Here is a 27,504-nt window from a genome sequence, read left to right as displayed (position 1 = left end):
CTTGAGTAAATCCCAGCTATATTGGCTAGAGAGTGTGTGTTCATGATTGTGTGTCATCACCAGGGACTGATGATGGATCCGGTGCTGCTTACCTGTCGTAGTCCTGGCAGATCTCCCCCACAGCCACCAGGGCTTTAAGGTACTCATTTGGCTGGTATGGGTGGATGTAATGCAGGGAGCAGCTGTTCCGGGGATCGCCATTAGATGCTGTGAAGTCTATTGCCACCTGAGACAAACACACACGCACACACAGAGTCACACACACAGTACATGCTCACATACTGCAGCTCCATCTAAAGCTGTTACACTGATTTGCTGCTGTAAATATTGACGACGTGAGACATAAAGTCACTCACTGTGAACTGAATCTGACAGCCTCCCATGATGTAGTCCAGGAAGGAATACATTTTGATGATCTGTCGAGGAAATATTACACATTTAAACCGTTTCCATAAAAATGATTAGTTTTGTCCCAGAGAGAACTTCAGTGTTTGATTTTTTTTTAAAGAAAATTTAAAGAGGAAATAATTGAATTATTTGCCCGTTGTATTGTCTGGAGAATACTCAGTACTTGTTCTATATACAGAAGCACAAACCCAAACAGTGTTTACTCCCCACTCCCCATCTCCTGCTTTGAATGTGTTTCCATTTGTGTTTATTGTACTTTTGAAATCAGAGGGCCGTTTGGTTCAGGCTAATTAAATACTGATTATTTTCCAGGAAATTGTTCATTTTACCAACGTTCATAATAATAATAAAAAAACTAAACTAAATAAATAAATAAATTTAAAAAAGACTGAAAATACTGTACCTTACAGTGGTTGAGCATGACAACACCAGAGTTCCTATAATTCTTCTTCTTCATCTGGTATTTAGGGTTGATGCACTCCCACTGAATCTGGGCAAAGACACACAGCAGTGGGCGGGAATGAGTTTCCACGGAGGAGGAGAAGCCAAAACATTCATGAAGCGGGGACATGTGACCACATGACTAATATCTCAGCGTGTCACGATCAGTGGATGAACTTTTATTTTGGACAGAAGAACCAGAATTTAGGATCAGTTTTCATTTGGTTGCCTGTACTTCTGTGGAGATTTCAGTGGGTGATTCTGATCACAGGATGTTATTGAAAATGGATCAGAGCAGTGAGGGACACCAGGGCCGCCTCAGGGCTATTTTTAACTCTCATTACCTGACGTGGATCCAGCTGTCCATCTAAATAAAGCTGTGGTATGATTTCCACTGGTGTGGCTGCTGGAGGTCCCCTCCCCTCTGTGTCCGTGTGCTCACCTGTTTTCCCTCTTGTTCGGCCCTCATTTCTTTGAACGTCGTCTGAAACTCTCCGATAAAATCGTGTTTTCCATTGGAGTCCCAGTCCCAGACTGTGCACTGCAACACACACAACAGAAACACACACACACCTGAGCACAGATTTTTTTGTTTTTTTGTTCACCAAAATACACACATACACACACTGGCCTGCAGAGAAATGCCATGCTAAATGATTGATCAGGCGATGCCAGCGGGGGGCGATGGAGTGGTGAAATATTAATCGGAGGATGCTGAGAGGGACGCGGCTTAAGAGGGGGATTAATGTGTGTGTGTGTGTGCGCGCGTTAACGCCCGATAGTTTGTTTCTCTCAAAGGACGTGCGAGACCAGAGACAAGATAAATGGCCCCAATCACTGGTGAGGAGCTCGGCCCAAATCCTAGCATGTCGCACAGGCGTAATCTTGTGAATTCAGAGCGAAGGAGGAAGAGCGCGAGATCTGAATCATTCTCAGTTCGTTCGCTGTAATCAATATTATTCAATGAGGCCGGTCCACACAGACGCAGGCTAATGGGCTAACACTCTCTAGATAAGGCTAGCATCTCCAAAACACTAAGTGACTCCGTGCTGTTCTGCTCTTTGACCTTCTCGCCTGAGGTCACGCAAATAACTAGCAATCAGGAATAATTCAACGAGGCTCCGCTAACAACACGGCCACCGCTAATCCCCTTATTTCCTTCGTCCCACTTAAGCCTAACAAGTGTGTGTGTGGATGTGTGCGTGTGTGTGTGTGAGTCATGTTGTGTGGCTTGTCTTTGGGTTTTAAAAGTAGTCTTTGAAGGAGATGCTGATGATGGCCTTGCTCCACCTCCGAGTGGCTGAGAGCTGCGCAAAAGTGTAATGAAAAAATAAGACGTTCCACTTCATTCACCGCATACAAACAGCTGGAGGAAGTCAGGGAGCAGAGAGAAGGTGGAGGCAAAAAAATAAAACAACCCAGAAACCCATGAGCCACAGTGGTTGGAGGGAGGCAGACTCCACAGAGGACGATGTATGCATTTATGCATTGGTCTCTTCAGGTGAGAGGAAGCACTGGTCTGGAATGGAACGCTGCCCTGGTAATTCTCACCATGGACGTATGCTATAAATGAGTAGCCCTGGAAACCATAGCTGGTGTGTGTGTGTGTGTGTGAGTTCATTCTCCTGCTGTCAGAAGCCATGGAGAGTTAAGACACCTCTGAATATTTAATGAACAAGCTCATGTATATTCATGGTCAGAATAACTGTTCACAAAATGTTCAGCCGCCGCCTTCACACATCGGGATCGCACGTGCGCACGCACATACACACACGCGCGTGCACGTGCATGTAGTATTTGACTGTTAATTCACTTTTCGGATCAGAAAAAGTGAGATCTTCTAAATCCCTCTGGGTCTTCCAGGGAAGAAAACAGGAAGAGACGTTTGGGAAGGTTTGTGTTTTGGATTGTTTTTATGAGTGTGTGAGACAAGCTCAACCTGTGCCTTTGAATGACTCTTCATTTGGATTTTACACCACAATAAAATGACCTACAGGTGTTGAGAGGTACTAGTCCTCCAAAGGCACCTTTTCACCAAATAAAGTCCTACCTGTCCCCGGGTCGGTACCAGTACCTGTGTGCTTTTACTGCAGGCACCACAAACTATGACATTCAGTGAGTGAAGGAAATGTTTGTGCACAGACTGTTTTGATTGGTTGGAGCCTCTCTGCACCTGCTGTCTCTGTGAAATACAGGTTTTTATAAATCATCTTCCTGTTGATCCTTTTCAGGGTCGAAAAAAATAAATGAACTTAAAGCAAGTGTGGAAGACACTCATCTGATTAAGCCACAGCCACCCTGAGATTAATCAGATTAACAGCACTGGTTTGGAGTTAAACGTATCATTGTTGCCGTTACTGGAACTCACCTTTAGCTCCCTCTCATGGTCGCCGCTGCAGAGCGTGTTCAGGGAAACTTTAAAAGACTTCCAGACTGGACTCAGGTTGTTCATGACCGTCTGTTAACATCAAAGATGACAGATCAGGAGAGCCACAGTAAACACATGTTTCTTTAGTCGTTCTAACGACTGTACCTCGGTTCTGTGTACGAGAGACTCCGTCCCGTCATCGTTCACCCTGAAGATCTCCAGAAAAGGGTCAGACTTGCTGAAGAAATCCTTCATTTGTCAAACACAAACATAAAGTAGGAGCCGTGTTACTGCTCAATATAAAGACTCTTTTTCTCATCCACTTTGTTGTTGTTTTTTTAATTGCTGCTGTCACCCATCCCTCCCTCTCCATTTTCTCTGCCCCTCCCCTGTCCTCCTCCACCGTCCCCCCGGGACACAACTTGTTGAGATTAGCTGTTTGTGCCTGTGCGTGTGTGGAAGCTGAAAATTAATATAGTTATCTCTGTGTGTGTGTTTGTGTGTGTGTGTGTGAGACAGAGGGCATGGGAGGAAGTCAGGTCTCCCTCCTCCTCGTCCTCTCCCCATGTTTTTGCCATTGTTTTTTTTTATTACCTAAGGCAGTAAATAACACATTCAAGGAAATTAAATGACTGCAGACCTTTAGCCATTTCAGCCACCATGTTGATGAAGGGACTCACTTATATTCATTGTGGTCACCATAGATTTTTTTTTAGAACCAAATTCTCTGCTAACTTTTGAGCCGTCAGCAAGCAACATCCCTAAAAAAAGTGCATGAAAAATAAATGAAGCTCAGTTCCTCCAGGGCGTCCACGTATTCCCGCTCTTATCTCCCTTGAGTGCATTTTAAAAGCAGGAGTAACTTACAGGACTCTGCTCCAAACTGGGTGACCTGGATTATACTGCACTCACAACGCTGTAAATGTTACTTCATTTTATTCTTAAGTGTCACAGGAGACGGATCTGACCCTCATCACTGATCAATGCTGTGCTGATCAATGTTTTGACTTCTCATGATGCTCAGCGTGGCGTCTCGTCAGTACCTCATGGCTAACGCGGAGCCAAGATGCTACGTATAAACACAACATGTGTCTATTGGCATCAGCTTCTTATGGAGTGTTACTCTCTCTCACACACGTTCACACGTCGACACTTAGATACACACACACACGAGCAACAGCCTGACAGCTCACACCGAAACGTTTGTTACATCTGCAGAAGGAAAAAAAAACAAAAAAACATGAGTTATAAATATTTTTGGAAGCGCTCACACATCTGCACACACCTTGTCATCCAGCTTTCGCGCGCTGAAGGAGAGTTCAACGTAATCGTCATTACCAGACAGTTCCTCAGCTGTCACCTTTACAGAGGGGGGTGGGGGGGGAGGTTTATGATGCAGGTGAGGGGGAACAAGAACAGGTTGAACACTCAACATCTTCAAATTAATTCAGAGAGAATGAGGTGTGTGTGTGTGACTGGCTTTTGTGTTTGTGCGTACCTGTACTTGGCTGTACTTGTGGGTACATTTAAAAAAATACTAGTATTGGATATTTGTGGCTAAAGATTAGGTTTGTATTTGTTAGGATTAGAGTGAAGGGCTAAGAGAAGGTGCTCTTCAGTCACACTCATACCGTAATAGAAGACTTTCCTGCTGTGTTCCCCTGTTTGAGTAGAGATTTGGTCAGTTTCCTCTGTGACACAATCTGAAAAAAAAAAAAAAAACACAAACAGAGACTCATTAAACTGTAGTACCACTGTAGTATTTCCAGTATTTCTAATCCTGATTTCCAATATCTGTGTCTTAGTGACACTAATTGCTCTCTCCAGCGTTCACCGTCCTCACTGGTCAGACAGGGAATCAGCCAGTGTTAGTGACCGCTCCACTGGGAGTCAACCACACCAACAGACCACACCAACAGACCACACCAACAGACCACACCAACAGACCACACCAACAGACCACAGAGTAGCAGGAGGCTGTCGTCCAGGATGTCTCTCTGTGGGATCATTAGCAGCAGAAACACAAAACTCATTTACATGTTTTCTGCACATCAGGAACATCAAAGAAATGTTCCCAGAAGGAAAAGTGACAATTTGATGGTTGTGTGATTAAATATTGAGTTTAAAAAATATTACAGGGGAACATAATACACTTCATGTCCTAATAACAGTGTATGATAAAACGTGTCCCTCCTCCACACTACCTTGGTGGAACAAAGTTAACATCTCCACCTACTACAGTCAGGGACACAGTAGATTTATTTAGCATCAATGTCACTGTGGGCAGTCAGAGTACGTCCTAGTCTGGTTGTTGTTGTTGTTGTTGTTGTTGTTGTTGTTGTTTTTTCTGCTGCTAAGGTATCGATTATAGACGTTTCCATCAATTTTTTTACCCTTCCTGATTCTACCAAATGTAGCGTTTGTGGAGGGGTTTCAAACCCAGAACCTTGTGGTGTCAGGCAGAAATCCCACACTTTTTTTCCTAAAGTAGAATTAGACAAAAAAGTCAATTTAACACGGCAGGTCCCTTTGATAGCGTCGACGTTGTCCACATCTGCTCATCAGCTGGTGCAGCAGTGTTTTGTTTACAGCACAAAAAAATATATGCAGCATTTCTGGCCCATTTCAACAATTTCAACCTCTCAGACTCTCACTTCCAAATTCCACCTCTTTCCACGTCCATTATCTGGGCTCAGCCAACTATTATAAACCCACAGACAAACTCAACTCTTCCACACTCCGCCTGTCCTCCTACTTCATTCTCTACAATGGAATTAGTCAACCTGGTAATAGTGTGCGATCCTTCATCTCATTAGAACGCTCCAAACAGAAGAATGGGGTTGAGGCAAATGTTTAAATATTGATTACAACTCTAACTCTACGCCGAGGCTCTGTGTGGCCGCATGTGTCGGTCTGACTCGACTTTGTAAACAGAGGATTGTACCCAGGGGGATTCTGAAAGTAAGGAGTGAAGGACGCAGGCAGCACCACGTCAGTGAAGGATTTCACACTTTAGGTTAATTTTAGATGTTCTTTCATCCTAACTCTAGTTCCAGTGACCTGAATATAATATTCTGATTTTCTGCTCTCTAAATGATTAATTACAGTTAATCATGGCCATATGGGTGTGTTTGTGTGTGTGTGTGTGTGTGTGAAGGATGTGCTAAAGAAGGAAATAAACAGATGTTTTTTTAGACATTTTCCTGTGTATGAATAAATGTATAGAAACGGCCAGACTGTGGAAGAGTGGTTATTGTTTTTACAGCAGAAGGATCAAAGCGTCATGGGGTTTTTTTCTGTATGGAGTTTTCATGTTGTCAAAGAGTCAAAGACCCCTGTACTGAGGACAAACACATGTAGATTATGTATAGTAGATTATTCACTCTAAATTGACCCCATGTGTCAATATTATCTCTATTATCTATTATCTCTTTTAATTCATGCTCCACATCCGTTGACGTCCGTCAATACTGTGTCCATAAGTCCTCTGAATCAAGAATGCCATTTGAGTTTCTTCAGCTGAAATATTTGGACATGAGTCACAACAGCCTGGTAAATATTGGTTGGTTTCAGTTTCAAGGACAGTTAATCTGCTCTGCTCGGCTCTGCCTGTTACCATGGTGGATTATTTTACTGTTTCTGGTGTTTTTGTCTTTTTGTTTTATTCTTGCATTTTGGCTTCATTCAGACTCTTTTGTCAGGAAGACAGAACCTTAACCTTAGACATAACAGGAACTGGTTTAATACAGGGGTAATGACTCACTAAAACGGGCAGACAGAATGGAAATGATTGTATGAGGTGTTTTTGTATTGCATGATCAGTTAGAAATAATAAATAATAAAGTCACTTCTAGATACCAAATACTGTTCTGAGAAGAAAATGTAATGGAATACAGCATGTCTGTACTGGAGTAGGATGGATGTAATTATTAGTTATACTGAACTAAATCATTTCATTAAAATACTCCTGTATCAAACACAGCCATCCTTAATTGTTAACCTTAAAAAAATACCATTTATTATCAACAAGCTTCATGTATTCCAAACCTAATGTGCAGTAAATGCCCCTCCTGATCCAAACTCAGGCGCAGCTCTGACGTTTTATTGCGTGTTGCACAATAATAAACACAACATTTACTGCATGACATGGCATCATTCAGTGCATTTCACTTTGTACCAGGAAAAACATGCTGCGCCTTCATGTATATACATATATACTGTATATATTTGTGGTATGATTGCACACGTCACATGCACCGCTGCATGTGCTTTTATGGAGACATCACTCTGACATGTGTTTACATGCTAGTGCACCGTAGTGTATGTAACGTGCAAACCTCACTGACAGCACATGCAACTCTGCGTCTGTGCAGTGAACTAACATCCCTTTTGGTAGCTTCCTACCTTCCTCTTTTAGACTTTTAGCAGATGAAGATGATAAACATGACACTAAATTATTCAAAAAGACAGAAACCGGCACTCACCTGTCCTAAGGTGCACTCCATGGCGCCCAGGAAGTCGGCATCACGGAGGCCGTTGTTGGCGGAGCTGATGTCATGAAGTTCAAAACGAAGCCTCTGGACCTCCTCGAAATAGTAATCCACCAGGAAGATTTTGGAAAAGACTGGGCCGCTGCTGCTGCGTATCACCTCTGTGCGGTCCACCTGGGACAGTGACCAACCAACGACAGCGTGTCACTTTAGTACAGTTATTACGGCTTATTACTTCATCAGTAAACACTGCTGGTCTCTAACAAATATCTTTCTTTCTTGCTGTCTTTTTTAGAAGAACATCAACATTCTCTGATGTAACAGATGTATTTGTAATCTCTTCATATTCTTCTTTCATTTAAATGTCTTTACTTTTCCTAAGGTTCCCAGTTATAGTTGTTCTGATGTCTCAGTGTGGGGACGGTGTTCTTTGGGTTTTTTGGTACCATGAGGATGCCTACAGACTTCCTGAAAACTCTATGTCTTCAGTTCCTGACAGAAGAAAACTTTCTTTGATAACTTTATATATCCTCCTGTTTCTGTTCAAACATCAACAACTCATTTTATCAGATTTTTATCAGGGGATAGCTGAAATAAATTCTTAAAAGAAATTTAAAAAAAACCCCACACACTATCTGAGACATGAAGCATACTCCAGTTCCCTTATGTGACGTAAAATACTGTTAGCGTCCTGGTATCTAAGTCTCAGGCAGGCTGGTGATTTGGTTCTGAGCTTTGGTTTCAAATCGTTTTAAATTAAAATTAGCATTTTCTGATTGACAGTAGGGAAATCAGAGAGTGACCTTTATCATCAACTAAATATAAATGAATCTCATACTTAGGGATATTTGCAAAATGACTGCAGTGTTTGGAGTCTTGGAGGTGGCTGTAGTGCAGTTTTACAATGGGAGAGTTGTGGGTTTGATTCCAGACCAACAGGTCATATGCCTTCACCAAGTACATGGCAAAACTTGTAGTACATGGTGCCTTGAATAAAGACTAGAGTGTTGTAGAAGTGTGGGAAATGTGCTATTTATTTCAATGGCAGAATAAAACCCCAAATCCTGAAATAAAACAACTGTATTTCCACAGATACTAAATCCTTAAACTGTCGTTTTTAAACTGAGCTTCTCCCAATATTTTCTGTCAACTCTGTCATTCAGCATTGATCTGAACGCTCAGCGTCGAGTTTTTTTTTCAGCAATGCAGCATTTGCTACAAATGGCCGTTACACCAGTGTTTGCACTTACAACCAACATCAAAACACCAGTCATGGATTTTTTTTTCTCCTGATGGACTAAAGAAGAAAAGAGTCTTTTGGGCACAAAAGAGAAGCGGCTGCAGCTGAAACATCGATTTCACATTTTCTTCTGTTTCTCCGACAGAACAGAAGACGAAGGCAAAACAAAATGTCCATCTCGGGGGTGTCAACAAATTCTGCTGCCCAAAATAATGACTGTGTCCCTGTCAATGTTGGTCACACTTTGGCGCACACACACAAATCCACACATGCGCAGACGTGACACCCACACACCCACTGATTTGGCCTTTTTCTGACACTTACCTCAATAGGCCGGAGCCTCATTAGAGCCAAAAGAGTCGTAAACGCATGAACACACACATGTGCAGACACACACACACACACATGCACACCCGCTGCTTTGAACGCTATCTCCCCCTCTCAATTACCCATGTGAGAGTGTCTGATTCTGGAAGGCAGCGATAACTTTTGAATCCACATTCACACAGACCCACGTCGGTGCCCAGTACAAAGTGTCCTTTTGTTGAGGAGTTTGCGTGTGTTGTGTAGCACATCCTCCCAATAATGACATGTGAATCCACACACGTTTAACCGTAGGTCAGCAGCGGTGAATGCGAGGATGATTAGGAGGAAGCATACGTGGACGTAGCTGCATAATTAAAGGGAGGAGCAGGGTGAACGCCACAGGTGTGCCTTTTTCTTCTCACATGTAGCAGAAGAGGAGACGGGGAAAAAGAACAAAGCTTTTCCTTTGTTTTCCCTCTTGATGTTTCACGTCTCTCATGTCGACTTCTGAGTTCATCTAATCCATGTGTTACTGCAGCTGACGAAACTTCAGTGAGGATAAGCTGTTTCACAAATAGGCGACTCTTATCTGAAGTCCCCCGGTCTTAGAAGTGAAAGAGAAAAGAGGGAGTGAAATAACGGCGACAGGCAGGCACGCAGCGCCATTAGTTCGCTATTTATTTTCTACTTTCAAGTGCTTTGGAGAAACGTCCGGGCGGATTTACGGGGAAACAATTCTGTTGCTCTATTTTAACGTCCTAAATACTCTAAATCAGGGGTTCCTAACAAGTAGATTGCGATCTACCAAGTAGGTCACAAAGGAAGTGCTGGTAGATAAATTAATTAAATATATATCAGTGTACGGTAATATGGGCTGTGGTCTAAAAATTGTTTTGGGGATAAACGGCTGTATATTTAAGTGGAAGTCACTAGATGGCAGCATTGTAGCTCATTTAATTAATCTCATACTCATACAGTGCTTTGTAAAGATACATCAATTATCGGTATCGCTTGATATCGGAATCGGAAACTAAGTGTTTGGACAATATCGACAAAAAGTTCATATCTGACATCCATACTATATGTTTATAATACTCTGTAGAGTGTAGTAGTGGTCAGACTAATCAATACCCCAACATTTGATGTATGAAACATGTTCATGAGTTAATTTATATATTAAACGTTTTCGCTGTAGGTCGATCACGTTTGCGGAGTGCAGAGGTTAATTCCTGAGAATATAATTTGGCACAAGAAGGTCAGGCCTTCATCAGATTGAATAATTTAGTCAAACACGAATCCAGTCATGCATTTAAACCAATTCCAAGTGTCATCTGCAGAGGAATACATAATAGTTGGAGGAGGTGGAGGTGGAGGTGGAGGTGGAGGAGGAGGTGGAGCTCCCTCCCAGGGAGAAGTATGAACATAAAACCTGACTCTAAACTACATTACCTCCGCCAAAGAAAGCAAACTGTATCACAACGAGACCAATTACGTCTGAGTTCACTTATTGGAGGACAAAAGTGCAGCGGTTCATCTGATTGGTTGGCTTATAAAGGATGTGTCTGTTTCATAGTCTCCCCAACAATGTGTTTTACAGCGACATGAAATCAATGTCACTGAAATCACACCTTTACTAAGAAACCTGAGCATGTCGAAGCCTTTCAAGAGAATCGATAGAAATAATAAAATGTTACACTTTCACCAGCAGAGGAAAAGCAACTGGAATCAATAAAACAGAAGCAGCAGAGTCAATATAATTCTGTTAAATATTATATTATATATGGAGTCCAGTTGGGAATTCTCTGTTATATCGTACAGTACACCAAATGAATATCATTTAAAATATTTAATATGTAGATATAAATATATTAACTTTTCATTTGGAGTGTCAGTGCAACAGACTTGGTCATGTCATTAATGATTCAGTTGAAGCTCAGTTTAGATGAGATATTAGATATGAGATATTATTGTTAAGATTAAATTGTAATCTTGAAGACTGGAAGACACACTTTTAATGGAAGATGTTTTTTAACAGGTGCTAATAAAAGCTTTATGACCCTGGTGTCTTCTGGGGATCTCAAAGCTGCTGCCCTCCAGCTAATCCTTAGCCTTCAGGATGTTTTGTAAGAAAAGGAAAAACTAAATATATTCTTAGCTTCGATGAAGAGGAAAATATACTGTCTGTTTATGAATGGGCCACTTCTACAAAACGAGAATGTCTTTGTGAGAACAACTTCAATGTCACTCGCCCTCCCATCACAGGGCTTTACCTGAAAATCTATCAGTGTCACTCACATTAATGAGCCGCCTGCTGCAGCACACATTCACAGAGACTCCCATCCACGATGTACAGCCAGTCAACAGTCGGTCACAGGCTGACAATTAAAACACGATTACATACTGTACTTTACATCCAATCATTCTGTGTCGTTACCGTACCTCAAACCACTGCCCGTGGGACTGCATCTTCAAAACCACACAAGGGTCTGGTTTGGAAAGAGCGTCACGGTCTGAGATCCCGCGGCAGGCAACTCTGAGCTCCACTTTGGTGAGGCATGGAGAGCTGATGAAGCCCAGCGTGGCTTCTGCAGACTCGTAGATGTTACTCATGCTGAAAGCAAACACACTGAGAGAAGAGACGTAGGAGTTAGATCAGAGATGATGGATGGATGGATGGATGGATGGATGGATGGATGGATGGATGGAAAGATGGATGGAAGGATGGACCAACTGACAGATATAGCTCTTGTTCTTTGCATTGACATGAGAAGTGCAGAAGCACTGACTAAGCGTTTAAACTGTTAGAGGGCAGTACATAAGGTCAGCTACTCAATATCACACAATGTCCTCTAATGAGCAGCAGTACACATACACATACTCCATGTGCACTGACATACACTCTCCACATTATACACCCATTCATGCAGGTGCATGAAAACACAAAGTACACAGAGGCTACTGCATAAATATGAACATGCATTACACACCCACATACATATACATACACATACTCACTGACTCACACACACACACACACACACACAGACACAGACACGGACAGAGGGAGCTCAGCTGTATAGTCAGCAGAGCGTTCATCAGATTCCTCCTCAGGTTTCCATAGAGTGTAGAGTTCACTCTCCTCGAATAGAAAACAATCAAGAATCTAATCACTGCACGGACACCACCCTGAGAAGATGACATTAACAAAGACACCAGGAGTAACATTCCTCACCACACCAACTGCAGGGATGTTACTGAACCTCCCAAGTGTAATTGTTCTTGTATTGGCTCTTAATAGTCCTTCAGATTTGTTCAACATGTGGCCCAGGAGCCAATTATGGCACATGGTCATCTTCATTTAAAAAAAAAAGAATTTATTTTTGGCCCATGTTTTTCATCAGGAGAGACCTTTTCCTTTTTATCCCTAACTCCCATCTTTGCAAAAGAAGGTTGCATCAGGAAGAGGGAAAGTCAAATCACATCACACTGAGATCGTGGTGAAGAGGCTGCTCCCCCTAGGGAGAGTGGGGGTATTGCAGAAGCCAGGCAAATGCATTTTAATTTCAATAACTTAACAAAAATTGAAAATGTCATCTCCATTGTTAAATTTACATTTTGTACATTGAAGTTTTAAAGCTGTGAATGTGCACAGAGAGGACAAGGGTCTCAAACCCTGCAGAAAAAAACGATGGGCACCCGTGAAGTGACATTTCCTATGATGATTGTTTGAGGATCACACATCGAATCCAAAAATGTAGAACTCTTAACTTCAGGAAGTGTTTCGCTGTACGCAGCATTCCACCTGATGGCTGGAACACACTTCCAGGACGTGCTCTGTAATCAGCAGCTCTGTTTACAAAAGCGGAATCAGGCTGACATTTAATCTGTACTGAACATTTATTACAGTAAGATCAGGAACACTGGATCGCATGTATAATTAATCTTACAAAAGCACAGATCCATTTTCACAGCCCATAATGTATGGAGAAACCTACAGAGGCCCCGGTCCATTTAGTCCAAACTGGAGAAAAAGGCAGGTCTCATGAGCTGGAAGGTAGAACTGAATATTAATGCAGTGGTCTAGTAGTATTATCCTTAGGGAGTGAAGCGCTCAGAACTGGGTCTGACTCTGACCTGAATATCTCTCTTTCTCTCTCTCTCTCTCTCTCTCTTATAGACACTCACAAGATGCAAAATGAATTATGGGAGACACGGAGAAAGAGAGAGGGAGAGAGGGAGGGAGGTGTGTGTCGTGGTAATTATTTTTAGCCGAGCACAATGAATGCCCTGTATACAGGAAAATGTATGCAGACAGAGCCACAGGGCAGGTGGGCTTCACACTGCACACCCGTGTGTGGCACGGAGACGGTTAACGCGTTTCCTATTGCACACTGCTGTCCGTCAGGGAGTGTGCGTGTACCTGTGCGTACATGTGTGATGTTGTCATTGTGTGTGTGTTTCTGGTGAAGCAGCAGATGCCTGTCTGTTCCGCTTGACAGAAGATGACACTGATAGTGATGCAGGAGGAGCAAGACACAGGCCACTGTGCTGTACACGGAAAACATCAGCTGTCACAGGTGTTGCACATTGCCAGAGGTGACGGAGGATTTGGTGTCGCAGAACCGAAGCAATAGCTGCTGGTACCGAGTTAAAGGACCGCCGGAGTACTGGTGTAGCTACTGTGAATTTAATCAAAGTGTCACTTTACACCAAAACGCCTGCTTGCTTTCCAGCTGTATACAAAGTATACATGTTTCTTGAAATACTTCAAAGGTTGCAGTGTGTCAGTGATTCCCAACCACTGGGCCGTGGCACACTAGTGTGCCGTGAGAGATCGTTAGGTGAAAATAATCCATTGTCACTTCATTGGTCCCATAAATATAATGTATATGATGACTCTCCTCTGGATCTTAACAGTTGCCAAAACATTTTATGGCTCATTAGTGCCAACTAACAACTCTAATACTCACTGACAAATATTGCCAATAAAAGAGGGCGTAAAAAGTTGCAGTAATAATATAAACAAAATGAAATACACTCAAAGGTCAAGCTCATCTCTCCCGTTTACTCCCCAGTTTTGAAGCAAGCATTTATCCCCACTTTAAAAAAAAAGTTTGAATAATTTAAGTCACCAATTGTGAAAAAAGTAGCAGTATATTATTGGATGTTAATGAGAGCAAATATTTTTGGAGCCATTAGTGATGCTGCAGCCAGAACAGCATTTATAGAAGCACCACATAAAGTTTGACGACTCACTGAGGACACCAGTCTTTTACATTCACATCCAGTTGTCTATAAACATGTATTGAAGGAAATTACTTTTGATTTTTTTTTTTCATTACTCCAATCGTCTGAGAGAGATCCTGCTGATACGCCGCAATCAAACAGAGTGCAAAACGCAGGTTGGGAGGCTGAACGCTTTGTCATGAAAGCGACCTTTGAATTGATGTATAAATCTTTCCCACAAAAACAAAAATACAATTGATTGATTGATTGACTGATTGTTGGGCGTTGTAAAGCATCTCTAAATGATTTCAAGGCTCCTCACTGTCAGCTGCTATTTTCCACTCTGTGACAATCAATCACAGTTTAGAGCTGGAGTGCCATGATCTGTGATGGCTGCGTGTGTGTGTGTGTGTGTGTGTGTGTGTGCCCCTTCACCTTCTCATGTGCACTCTCACACTGAAACAGATGTGACATAAATGATTCAAGCACAGGAAGGTCCGTGTCACTGTAGACTGTAACTGCTCGGTCACATATTGATTATCAGACAAAGAGGTGAAGCACTGACTTCCAGCCACAGTCTTTCTGCTGAATGACAAGCGTACGTGGCGTGCTATGTAATATTCATCATTACCACTGACAGCAGGCAGATATGCTCAGCTGACAGAGTGGAATCCTTAATGCAGCTGGGTGTGAGATAAGACAGGGAAGGACTATCAGAAGTGAAACAGTCTGCTGTTGTGGACTCAGTGTTATTAGAGCTTGCAGAGAGAAGTGAGAGCGTGGAGGACAGAGGCCGTGAGATGGGGGGGGGATTAGAGAGACAGAGTGAGAGAAAGAAGTGCAGAAAGACAGGCAAGTGAGAGTGGATGAAGCAGAGGAGAAAGGAAGGAGAAGAAAGAAACGCATCACCTCCACAGGGTTTATCTTCTCTTGTAGTACTCCGGCAGGGTATTATGGAAGCAGATATTTTCTGCAAAGAGCCTGTGTGTGTTCCTTAAACTAAGTCCCTGGGCTTCACACTAAGAATATATTTATATAATATCTGTATATACAGTGTGTGTATAGATACAAACAATACGTTTATATATATATATATATATATATATATATATATATATATATATATATATATATATACACGTGTGTGTATAAACAATTTTTTTCTATTTTTTGTGTTTCCTTTCCACTTCCATGCACAAAGACAGTAAAACAATATCTTAGAAAAAAAACAACAACAACAAACATCTGGATCCTGGCATGAGGCGAACATGTGAAGCGTTCATGTATCATTTAAAACACAAATTATACAAAAGAGAAACATATGCGTAAAGCAGTCTGTGGACTCCTATATCTCGCATGCATCCGTCCTGTTCTCCTGCAGGGACAAAACTCACCTCAACGACCTGGAGAGAAGATCCGAGCGGAGGGGAGCCAACAACTTCACCACCTTCCACTGAAACAATCACGGAGAACTACGCGTCTTCGCACCCATCTCCCTCTCTCCTCACTCTCTTGATCTTTTTTCCCCCCTCCTCACCTCCTTACTCTCCTCACACTGCAGGTGCTCTCGGCCGGGCTGATGCTGACAGTATATTGAGGATTTCTCCTTCAGAGAGATGGCGGTGTGGACGCGCTCCGAGCTCCTGGGTTTACTCCTGGTAAAAGATGGAGAGGAGGAGCACGGTGCGCCACTTAACAGGAGTTTGTAATCCACCGGCTCCAACCGGGGCCGCAGGGAGCGCACCGATCCCTGGAACCAGAGTTGTCAGGGCGTAAGCTGTCAGCGCCATCTGGTGGTCAGTTAAGTCCACTGGCACTTTTAAACTGATTTAATTTAATTTATTTATTTTGCCTCTTTGCTCTGATTGGTTCCGTTGCGCCTGAGCGGTTTTATAATCGGTGATGACCAAAAACACCTGAGTCTCTGCTGTTCGTTCAACACGATTAGAGCAGGGATTTATACACTAGCTAACGCTTTCCCAACCGGGACTAAGCAGACCCCCTAGCGTTATCCAAGAGCATTGTAGGGTGAACTCACAATGTTTTAATATTTTATATTATAAAGAGCTATATATATAAATATATATATATCATATATATATACTATAGCTATACATGTCTAGTAAGGAGGAATAAAGCACAAATATATATTTCTGTTGCATATGATGATGATAATAATAATAATAATAATAATAATAATAATAATAATAATGGCCTACTAGTTATTTTTAAAACGAGACAGAATAGTATTTATTATTTTAATTTGAAAGATTGTTGTATTATATATAGTGTCCAGTAGTAGGCACCCTTGCTGTGTTTCAGGTCATTTTACAGACAATATGTTTTCAATTTAAAACTATGAAGATTGTATATACTATACTGTATTTAATGTAATGTGATTCATGTAATCAGACTATAAAGGCAGGTTTTTTGTGCGATAGGTATTAGTGGTTGTAACATTTAATGAACAGTATTGCTACAACCCAGAGTGCAGTAAAATGTCACTGTATGCAACTTTAATCAATACTGTAATATTTATTTTTCTTGGTCTCCTTTGTTTATAGTGACTGGAATGGATTTTTCACATGTTAGCATTTTCTCTCAAATAATATCTCTGCAAAGATGATGGACTTTTTTGAGGGCAATGGTGTTCTTATAAAAGTTAAATGTTCTTGTTCTTGTCAAATTCCATTATTATTATTATTATTCTCATTATTATTATTATTATTATTATTATTATTAATATTAATATTGGTTTCCCCTGTTTGAGAATCACAGTCTTTCACTAATTTACTCTAGACATAACCAGAACTTGTAAATACTTCGAAGTTAGGTTTTAGCTACAGAGGTCAGATTCCGTCTGTCCCTTACGTGTGTCACGCGTGGAGCTGTGAACCATAGGTTTGTGCGGGCCGACCACGCCCCAGCCCCGGTGTGCAGTGCACCAGGCTGGGTTACAGCCTGCGTACAGCCGCTGCATCCGGGCACTCGACTTGGTTTCCAAGCGCTGCGAAGATGGCGACGTCAGGGAGGAGTGCTTTATTATCCTCCACCTCAGCAGGACCTAAGAGCACCCTGGATAACTCTCACCCGGAGGAGGACGATGGGCAGGATTTATGGTAGGTGATGAGCGATCACAGTGGGTTTGTCGTGACCGTGGGTTCAATGAAAGCGGACATTCCATTGTCCTGGGATGAGGATGATGGGTTGACAGTTAGCCCGCTAACGAGGCTAAGCTAGTATCAGCATCAGTGACAGACAGCGCTTAGCTGCTCCTTGTTTACGTGCTTGCTTCTTTAGTGAATGGTGTTTTTGGGGATTTTTGAGGGCCGTGTTAGTAACACCGCTGCTCTCTCTGCAGGTCCACCATCCTCAGTGAAGTGTCCACCCATTCAAGATCTAAGCTACCTTCTGGGAAAAATGTCCTGGTCATGGGTGGGTATCAGTGCATGTTCTGTTAGCATCGGCAGCTGCTGATCATGTCATCATTGTGTTCTGGACACGTCTCCACAGCTGAGCTGCTCTTAGGCTGCAGCTAAAGCAAACCTGCTAGCTTCAGTGTCCGTTAGCTGAGCAGGCAGGGAGACAGGTGCATCTGTTTGACACGCACGGACACGGAGACACTCTGTACCACATCACTATCATCATTAACTGAGGAGACTGCAAGTCATTCTAGCATCCAGTCAAGCTAACAACGGTGTGGAGCAGGTGATGCTGAGACCAACAAAACAGTCCACGCTTGTTTGAATAGTGCAGACAGTGCCTCAGGGCACACACACACACCAACACACACACTAACACACACACACACCGTGCACACAGCCGCCTCTGTTAATCCTCAGGCTGCCACTTGTTCCAGCTAATCAGCAGACTAGTTTCCTGAGTATTGATCCATTTGTGTGTTAAAGCCACTGTCAGAGACCTGCCTCATGATGCACAGAGCTCACCTGTCACTCTGTAGCAGTTTATTATGAACCATGCACCACTGGTAATGAGAACACAACCCTCTACTACACAGTGACATTTTAATGGATTTGTTGTTATTTACCTAGAAGATGCAGAAATTAAAAACAATCTTTTTCTTCCTAATGTAAAAACCAAGATAGCCAGGTAGTCAGAAAATATCTTTGTCGTTCTTATATCAAGCATTTTCCCAGAGGCTCAATAAGTAATTTTCTTTTTTTCCTGCAGTTCTGCACATTGTGCAAAATATGCAATTAATTCTAAATTTGTAGTCATATAAAGAAATAATTATATTTAAATATTTAAGGTTAGTAATTCCTGACAGAAGTGTGCTTTTGCTGATGTTCTGTGTGTGTTTAGGTGAGGTGGGCTCGGGGAAGACAACCTTGGTTGCAAAGCTGCAGGGTGTTGAAGAGTACATGAAAGGACGAGGCCTGGAATATCTCTACTTCAATGTTCATGATGATGACATTGATGGTAATCAGTGACTGCTCCTCCTGCACTAGACCAATATCTAATTCATTAAATGTACAGAAGTGTGTAATAACATTGACGTTATTCTGCGTCTGTGTCTTTAGACCAAACCAGGTGTAACGCCTGGGTGTTAGATGGAGATCTTTACCACAAAGGGCTGCAGGGCGTCGCAGTACCACTGGACTCCCTCAGCAACACGTTGCTGATGATAACGGTTGACATGTCGCGGCCTTGGAACGCCCTGGACTCTCTGCAGAAGTGGGCCTCTGTCGCTAGGGAACACATCGATAAACTCCGAGTCGCTCCAGAAATGCTGCGGGAGCTGGAGCACAGACGTGAGTCACACACCCTGACAGTCATCAGACGAACCGATTTATCCGAGGAACAAAACTTGCTGCAGTACTCTGGAGCTCAAACTTCTAGATTTAACTGTTTGTCTCTGACTGTCAATGTTTGTGTGTAGTTGTAAAACAGTTCCAGGAGTACACAGAGCCCGGCAGTGTGGAGGACGGTACTCCACAGAGAAGGAGTGATGAAGAGGAGAGTGTGCTTCTACCGTTGGGAGACAACACACTCACACACAACCTGGGTATTCCAGTGGTTGTGGTCTGCACCAAGGTACAAAACTTTAAAGCAGTGGTTCCCAACCTTTTTTAAACCACAGCACATATTTGACATTACAAAAATAAATTCAATATACTCACAATTCACTTATTGTGAAACACCCGCCTTTATATACTGTATACTTACAAATAATTAAACTGCCTGGTCTTTATTGTCATCTGCCGCCCTCTAGTGGAAGTAGTGGAAGTTGTTCTGCTTGTCACTGCTGCATAGATTAACAAAAACATTATTTGTAGTAAATTATGTGATCTGATTATTACACATCATTTTGAAGGAACTTTATGAATTGACAAAATTGTAAAATTATCAAAAAAACAATTAAATTCCAAGTGTCTAAGGTGTTTAGCAAAACACTTTTCATACAAACTAATGATGAAAATACAGACACTTAGTTGTAGCCTCCTAAATACTAGATTTATATTATATGTAATAAAAATATATTTAAGGATTAGCTATTTGTTATCTTAATGTATTTTCCAAATGTTAAAAAAATGTTTATAAATTAGAATTGACTAGATAGAACTCTTTTTTTATGTGGAAGTTGAAGAAAAATCCAATGTAGTTCTCACTGCATGTTCTGTCTTTGTATGAAAAATCTGAAAAATACATCTTGAGCAGTGACTGTGTTGGAACTGAATCAACCCTGTTCCCTCCTGGGCACCATCGCCAGTTCTCTGGGTGTAGTTCCTGAGGTGGAAAAATGCCTTCAAAGTCTGATGTGTCATCATCAGCGTGAGTCATTTTTACATCTGCTTATCGTCTGCCTACAGTGTGATGCAATCAGCACATTGGAGAAGGAGCACGACTACAGAGACGAGCACCTCGACTTCATCCAGTCACACATCAGGCGTTTCTGTCTGCAGTGTATCCTTCAAATGGTCCCATTGTTGTTGTTGCTGTCATTTAAAATGTTCCTGTCGCACAGCTAGTTCAAACAAATGTATAAACAATATATTTAAAGTTAGGCCACAATACAATTAAAAGTTCTATGATATTGAAGGAAATGTGTTTTTAAACTTCAAAACATAGTTAAAAGACATAAATCTAATAAAATGCTTGGAAAATATGTTGTGCACTGGCAAAAAATATATTTTGTAGTACTCTAGCACATTCCCAAAATAAATATATTATTTAAATTAATTTACAGTACACCATTTTTTCCCTTCAGTTTTGTCTTAAATGTTTAGTGTTTGACCTTTTTTTGTTGCTGCTTTGGTGTGTGTTTGGACGTTGAAAATGTCCTTGACTGATGCGTCAGACGGAGCGTCTCTGGTTTATACTTCAGTGAAGGAAATGAAGAACCTGGACATTCTCTACAAATATCTGGTCCACAGACTCTATGGTTTTCCCTTCCACTGCCCTGCACAGGTGGTGGAGAAAGACGCCGTCTTCATGTGAGTTCATCTCCGTCTGAGGACTGCAGGAGTGTCTGTGTTAGTTCTCTAACCTTGTGTCTTCCTGTCCTCCACCAGTCCTTCAGGATGGGACAATGAGAAGAAGATTGCCATTCTACATGAGAACTTCCAGATGGTGAAAGCGGAGGACAGCTTTGAGGACGTCGTAGTCAAACCGCCTGTCAGAAAGGTATGAATTTGGACAAAACCGTCCGATGTTTCCCAAGCCATTTCTGCAGCGCCCCCTTTTGTAGAGAGCCGACACACTTGTAGCTATTTTTTAAAATATCACTGAACCTTATTTAATTCCTACAAATATCAGAAATGAATTTGTCTTCTTTTGTCGTCCTTGCAATAGTTCTGAACCCTGATGCAACAGTCCTGTGTCCTCTAGGGATACCTGGCCCATATTCTAACTGAAATATTAGCAAGGTTGAGGCAACTTTTGAAGTTTTTATTTTCTGCTGCTCATCACTAAAGTAGAACTGCTCCGTCTCTCCCCAGATCGTACATGAGAAGGAAATTCAAGCAGAAGATGACCAAGTGTTTCTGGTCAAACTGCAGGTCAGAAAACTTTTCTGTTGTGTTGCTGCAGCTCCAATTAAATCTCCCCCCGAGTCTTGATATGGTAATGAAGCATCAGTTGCAGTGAGTGTGCAAATTGTGCTCTAATTTGCAGTCGCTGCTCGCCAAACAGCCGGCTGCGACAGCTGGTCGACCCGTGGTGAGTGATTTACTGCTGAAATATTTCACTCCTGAAGAACATTCATCTTCAGTGGATTTGACTGGTGCCAAATAACCTCTGATTACAGGACACCACGAGCCGAGCGCCCACTGGTTCTCCCAGGACGAGTAATCGCTCTGCCGCTGCCAACGTGGCAAACACCATGCCACAGTCAGGTACAGCATGTACATACACCACTGCCTGTGGTTCTGCTGCTCTCTCACTCTTCACTTTTGTTTCCATTCATACCTTTTGCAGTTTGCAAATAATAAAAGTTCTGTCTTTGTGGCTGGATAATTCATTTTTTTAATTTTTTTAATGTAATAACTGATTTCAGTTTGAAAAGACAGATTTTTTTGCAGGCATGGCTTTGAAAATATAACTCATTTGTGCTTTTCCAACCACTCCACTGTTCTTATGCTACATTGTAACAGTAACAATTGCTGAGAATGAATATTAAATACACTGAGTGGTGGTGTTGACGTAATTCCAATGCCACAGTTTGCCTACTACTGTCTATTTGTGTGGTAAACCACTGCAACCTGTCTGCTGCAGGTCAGACCAGTGAGGGTGTGTTGGCAAACTTCTTCAACAGTCTACTGACAAAGAAGTCGGGAACAGGGCCCCCTGGGACGCCAGGTGGTAACAACACTCCGGGAACTGTGCGTAAGTCAGGTGAGTACCCAACCTCAAGTACTGGAGGTTGTCAAAATGATGTTTTTACTCTTCATCCCTCCTCATCTTTCTCTTTTCATTTTCCCTCTGCCAATCTTTTTTTTGTCACATCTGTCCTTAACAACAACCATGAACACAATACATGGATGAAGATCTGCCGCACAAACATGTCGTCACTGTCGTTGTATCTGTGTGTAGCTCTGTGACTGACTCATGGTCTGTTCTGTGGATTTTCACTTCTAACACCCTCCATACTGTCTGTATGTATGTGCACTAGTCAGAGGATGCTGGCCGCGTTAAGGTGTGTGTGGGAGACTCTGCTCATCCATCCTCGCTCGTGTATGTCACTGTTGGTCCTCAGGAGCATCCATTTGTTCCCTGTCCTCCCCCATCACTCTGCCTCTTGTTTTCTTTAGCATCGCACGGAGAGTTTGCTGGGATCAACCCTCCTGCATCACCAAATTCTCTAGAACTTCACCGGCCTCGCAGACTTTGAATGAACAGGGTGTATTTTCTCAGTAGGCAAATTATGGAAATAATGCTGCTGTCGAAGTTTTTTTATGGAGCTAAGTGAGACCTACGTTTTCACTGATCCTCCAGGTTTGGTTAAAATACACTATGGTTTGTTTTAACCCAACCAAACGTGACAAGAGTGAAGTGTGACCTGACTGAGAAGTGGTTCAGGACATGATCCCACGGCTGAATGAAAGTGCATTTGCAAGACTTTTTTTTTTACATTCAACAAAGACGTATTGTTCTGAGGGTTTGTTTGTTTTTTTATCACCCAAGCACATTTGAACAATTCAGTTTTTTGGTTTATTTGTGATGTAGACACATGTATTGATTTCCTGTTAATATCTGGTGCTGAAACGATTTAAATACAAACACCTGTAGATGGCCAGATGTGAGATGCCTTTATTCCTTTCCTTAATTCTTATCCTTTGCATCCCTGACATTAAGGAGAAACGTGTTAGCTTTACACAAACACTGTTGTGTTAAGTCTCTGAGAAATGTCAGACTGGATATTTTTAAACTTTGGAATGGCAGACATTAGTTGTCCCGATTTGCTCTTTGATGAACTCTTATACAAACTCAGTGACTTTAAACAACAGCACATGTAAAAAAAAAAAAGGTTTCTCTTTAACATCATTTGTTTTTATTTACCTGCATGTTTCAATTGATTTCTCACCACTAATGTCTCACAATTGCACATGCTTGTAATTGATAAGAAGAAAACCACTGATAACCAAAATATCACAGCATTCCATGAGCTGCTATCCTGGGACAGAACTGTCATTGATGCCGTCTATTATTTAAATTGTGATTTAAATAATTACTTCCAGTCTGCCAACACTTCTGTTACTCCCCAGCTGGAGTCTAACTGTTCCCTTGAGGTGATGGACGATCTGACTTGGCATCATATAAACAAAAAAACAAAAAAAAAACTTTTTTTTTTTTTTTCAAAAGATGTCGCTCACCTTCACATTCTTAGTTCACCCATGTGCAATTGTGTTCACTGCATCGTCCCTTTGTTATCACTCGTAGGGCTGTCACTTTGCATCTGACGTGGTTAAGGCGTCAAATATAGGTCAGAATGTTTTTTTTTCCATCAATTACTCAACATTTCAGGCGGCCCCACATGTAGTCCTGACACCAAGGTCAAAAACCACAATTAATGCAAACTCCTGCGAAGGTCGCTGTAAGCATAAGCCAACCTTATCTGAAAGAAATGACAGCCCTACTGCATTAACTTTGACTCTTGCTGTAATACTCGCTCTGATTTTTTATTTTTTTTGCACTGTTTGACTTGTTAGTAAATGGATGATCCCCTTCTACAGGTTCCAAGCTGGGCCTGAGTGACGTACAGGCAGAACTGGACCGCATTTCCAGCCGGGAGACTGACTCAGACTTGACCAATGCCAACGATACCCCCGCCACAGATGGCCAGGACACATGAAGACCAACACATTTCACCCCACTCCCCTTCCCCGTTTCTCAGCCACCTTCCACTTCCCTCGTCCTTCCTTCTTTTGTCCAGCCTCAGCACTTTCTCCGTCATGAAGTTGTGGGAGAGGAAGGGGAAGCGGAGGGGTGGAGACGCTGTGTTTCCCCCGTCCTCTTTTCATTTCTACTGAGGATGAAGATAAAGATGTTGCTCTCTTTCCCACTAAATCATCCCCTTTACCCTTTAGTCCCACCCTTTCCTCTCCTCTCCATGTCTCTTACACTGAGGGCAAGTATCTGTCACTGTCTGGCTGTCTGTTACATGAGGGCAAATGGGTGTGGGGGCCATGAGTGAGTGATTGTGGGATCAGAAGGAGGGAGGGAGGGAGTGTGGGATAAAAAGGTTAAAAAAGACTGATCGTGACAGAAGTGATTACCCATCCATTTATTGCGATGGTATACAGTAGTGTTTTTACTGAAGGAGCGCATGTACAAACTGCACTTAGGTACTATAGGGACAGCTGTTTGTGTCTTTAACATATTTTGGGGAGTGATGCTTGGCCAGAGGAACAAATCATGAACAAAAAATATGCCTGAACAAATTGCAAACACTTTTTTTTATTTAATGAAGGGAAGAACTTACTAGTATTTGTATGTTTGGATGTGAGAAAGGTAGTGTGTGTGTGTGTGTGTCTGTGTGAATGAGGTAGAAAAACGAGGTAGAAAATGAGACTTAGTTGACATCGATCTACATAGTCATGTTAGATTTTTGGAGAATTTGCATTTCAACCAAGAAGCAAAAACTACACTAGAGTGGACACCCTAGATACGAGCTTCCCGAAATACGAGTATTCCATATTCCATGGTATGTGACTCTGCAACTATTGTAAGATTTTGCAATGTTACGAGTGCTGAACCAAGCTTGGTTATTTTACCAATTTTTATGACAATAATATAAAATGTTTTATTAATAATTATTTTATATAATATTGTTTATATTTATGTTTTTGATGTCCAGATAGGAGGAAAAATTAATAGGATATTTCTGGGAGGCTGTAACGAATTATTTGGTTTTTAGTTATTTTTATTGGGAAAATCGATCTAGATTGGTTTTTAGTTATTTTTAATGGGAAATTCGATCTAGTTACGAGAGTGCTGTTGTACAACGGATTAAACTCGTATCTGGGGAGTCCGCTGTGCTATGCTCTTACACTACAACCTCTTAAAAGGTGCATTAACTATTGTTACAGCAGCTGTGTTTGCTGTGAACACAAACCAAACTCTGTAAGGAAATACTACAAAATCAAAGGGTCATAATACAGTCAGCACACCGTAGGTAGAAGGAACCAGAAGTCTGTAATGGAAACAGTTCTGCCATTAGCTGTGGTGGTAAATACTGCTCAAGCCTGTAGGTTACAGATGGTGCACTGAACAGGAAGACTAGGTGGTTGGTGAGTAGCCGATTTGTACAAAAGGAAGCACTAGTGATTCTGTTTCATAATAACCGCTGGCAGGGTTACCAGGTGGGTATAGGGTGAAGAACATGGTGGGGTCGGGAGGGTCACATTTCGAATGTACAGTCATTGTCTCGCTGATTGGTCCTGTTATTTCAGAGCTGTGTGTTGGCGTTTGTATAATCAGATCTGTTAACCAGTAAAATAAAAGGTGTATTTATTCGGATTCATTCATCTGGCTACTTCTGTTTTTTCTTTCTATATTTTTGTCATTTAAAATCACTATCGCTGTAACTGCTGTATAGTTGAGGATAAGTAACACGTGGCCCCCCATAACAGGAAGAGGCTGGAAGTTGTAGCGATAGGTCAGTGGTTTCCAAAGTGTGGGGCACGTGGCAGACCAGGACAGACAGCCACTGTGTCAGGTACAAGTCTCACATTATCAACTATGTTCTTGTCCAGTTTCGTAGTCACATTAAAGGCTATTTGTCCATTTTGACCCTTATAAATATGTTGATCAAGTACAAAACAGTTTTCCAGTGGACAGACCTTGAGCGTCCATTTATAAGAGAGTGTATGCAGCACACAGTAGAAGAGTGAGGTGACTCGGACCACTGTGCACTGTGTCTCCAACCTAAAAATAGAATATTGATGAGGGTTCTTGAACAATCAATCAGGCTTTATAGGCCAGTCATCTGTGTTTGTGCCTTCATCGCAAAGCAGACAAATGAACATGAAGACAATTGAAAAATATTCACTTTTCAAGGTTAAAAATGCAACATTCTCCCACAGGTTGAGCTTTGTGCATATTTTTCCTTCATTATTGTATCTGTCTACATTGCAGACATAAATGGATGAATTCATTTTACACCTGCTCTGCCATCCCTCATGTCAGAATGAAACACCCCCTGCACTGCTCACTGCAGTGCTTTATATGCTGCGCCAGTGCTTTATTGTTACTACTGTCAAAAAGCCTCTGCTGAAATCAATCATTCTAATGAGAGATTTCACCACAGCCACGAATAAAAAAAAAAGTATCATCACACTATTGGTTACTTTGACTGCAGGTATTCGATCTGGGCAATTTATTGGTCTTACGATGCTATTTACACCATTTCAATCACTTGCCTCAATTGCTATATTGTACTTACTTTCTCCCTTCGATATAGGAATATAATATTTTACAAGTATCAAAAATGTCCATTCACATTTACAAATTTCATTTGACCTGTAGACCAAAGTGTTTGATCATGCGTGGCAGACTGTCTGTTCTTTTAGTTGTACACATGAGGGATGTCATATTTAATGGTTTGTTCATTTTATTTTTAAGAAATACCTTCACACTCCCCTTTACACAGTTATCGTTCAACTGTATTAGAATGTAGATGACTGATCCAAAAAACCAATACCTTTGAGTGAGGTTTTCCAAATACTATTAAGTTAATTGTTATTAATAAATTGAATTCATATTACTCGTGTTTACTTGTTTTTTATTTAACCCTTTTACACCCTGAGCAGCTCAGGAATCACGTTTCCTTTTGATGAATGCACCTCGCCCTTCCAACCACCAGAGCGAAAGGTATCGTGCATAATTTATAAATGTCAATGAAAAATAAATAAAAAAAATTATATGACCCTCTACATTGATACATAACACAGCAAAATGCAAAAGCGCTGTTGTCGAATAGTATTTTCAATAATAACTTATTTTTTTTCAAATTGGGATCTACTTTTCCTAGTGCGGCAGAATACCGTGATTTTTCTCTCCTCGCC

At 41.6% G+C, this 27,504-nt stretch overlaps 2 protein-coding genes across 3 annotated transcripts in view; one reads left to right on the top strand and one right to left on the bottom strand.

The window, feature by feature from the left end:
* The window catches only part of cpne4b (copine IVb), a 22,792-nt gene extending 6,532 nt beyond the window's left edge, over positions 1–16,260 (bottom strand). The window contains exons 1-11 of the mRNA XM_008332001.3: positions 15,874–16,260; positions 11,693–11,879; positions 7,702–7,881; positions 4,849–4,920; positions 4,503–4,577; positions 3,383–3,466; positions 3,218–3,307; positions 1,292–1,390; positions 812–898; positions 357–416; positions 93–226 (exon numbers count right to left, since the gene is read on the bottom strand). Of these exons, the coding sequence (XP_008330223.1) occupies positions 93–226; positions 357–416; positions 812–898; positions 1,292–1,390; positions 3,218–3,307; positions 3,383–3,466; positions 4,503–4,577; positions 4,849–4,920; positions 7,702–7,881; positions 11,693–11,863 (1,052 nt within the window). The 5' untranslated portion in view covers positions 11,864–11,879; positions 15,874–16,260. The remainder of the gene's footprint in view (positions 1–92; positions 227–356; positions 417–811; positions 899–1,291; positions 1,391–3,217; positions 3,308–3,382; positions 3,467–4,502; positions 4,578–4,848; positions 4,921–7,701; positions 7,882–11,692; positions 11,880–15,873) is intronic.
* A 1,091-nt stretch (positions 16,261–17,351) lies between these two features.
* On the top strand, positions 17,352–24,679 carry dync1li1 (dynein, cytoplasmic 1, light intermediate chain 1). 2 transcript variants are annotated; one of them, XM_008332000.3, is made up of 13 exons: positions 17,352–17,598; positions 17,841–17,914; positions 18,803–18,919; positions 19,021–19,251; positions 19,380–19,534; positions 20,311–20,404; positions 20,799–20,934; positions 21,013–21,124; positions 21,439–21,498; positions 21,614–21,658; positions 21,747–21,834; positions 22,214–22,333; positions 24,172–24,679. In XM_008332000.3, exons 1-13 carry the CDS (start codon positions 17,495–17,497, stop codon positions 24,288–24,290), a joined length of 1,455 nt encoding a protein of 484 aa, XP_008330222.1. In that variant the 5' UTR covers positions 17,352–17,494; the 3' UTR covers positions 24,291–24,679. The 2 variants fall into 2 exon arrangements, with proteins under 2 accessions (XP_008330222.1, XP_024920871.1); XM_025065103.1 differs by lacking the exons at positions 17,352–17,598; positions 17,841–17,914 and adding an exon at positions 17,938–18,187.
* The last annotated feature ends 2,825 nt before the right edge of the window (positions 24,680–27,504 follow it).

Source organism: Cynoglossus semilaevis, chromosome 18 (genome assembly GCF_000523025.1).
Source record: "Cynoglossus semilaevis isolate Cse_v1.0 chromosome 18, Cse_v1.0, whole genome shotgun sequence".
NCBI classification, from domain to species: Eukaryota; Metazoa; Chordata; class Actinopteri; order Pleuronectiformes; family Cynoglossidae; genus Cynoglossus; species Cynoglossus semilaevis.
Note: the sequence above shows the minus strand (reverse complement) of the source record. Positions and strands in the feature narration are given on the sequence as shown.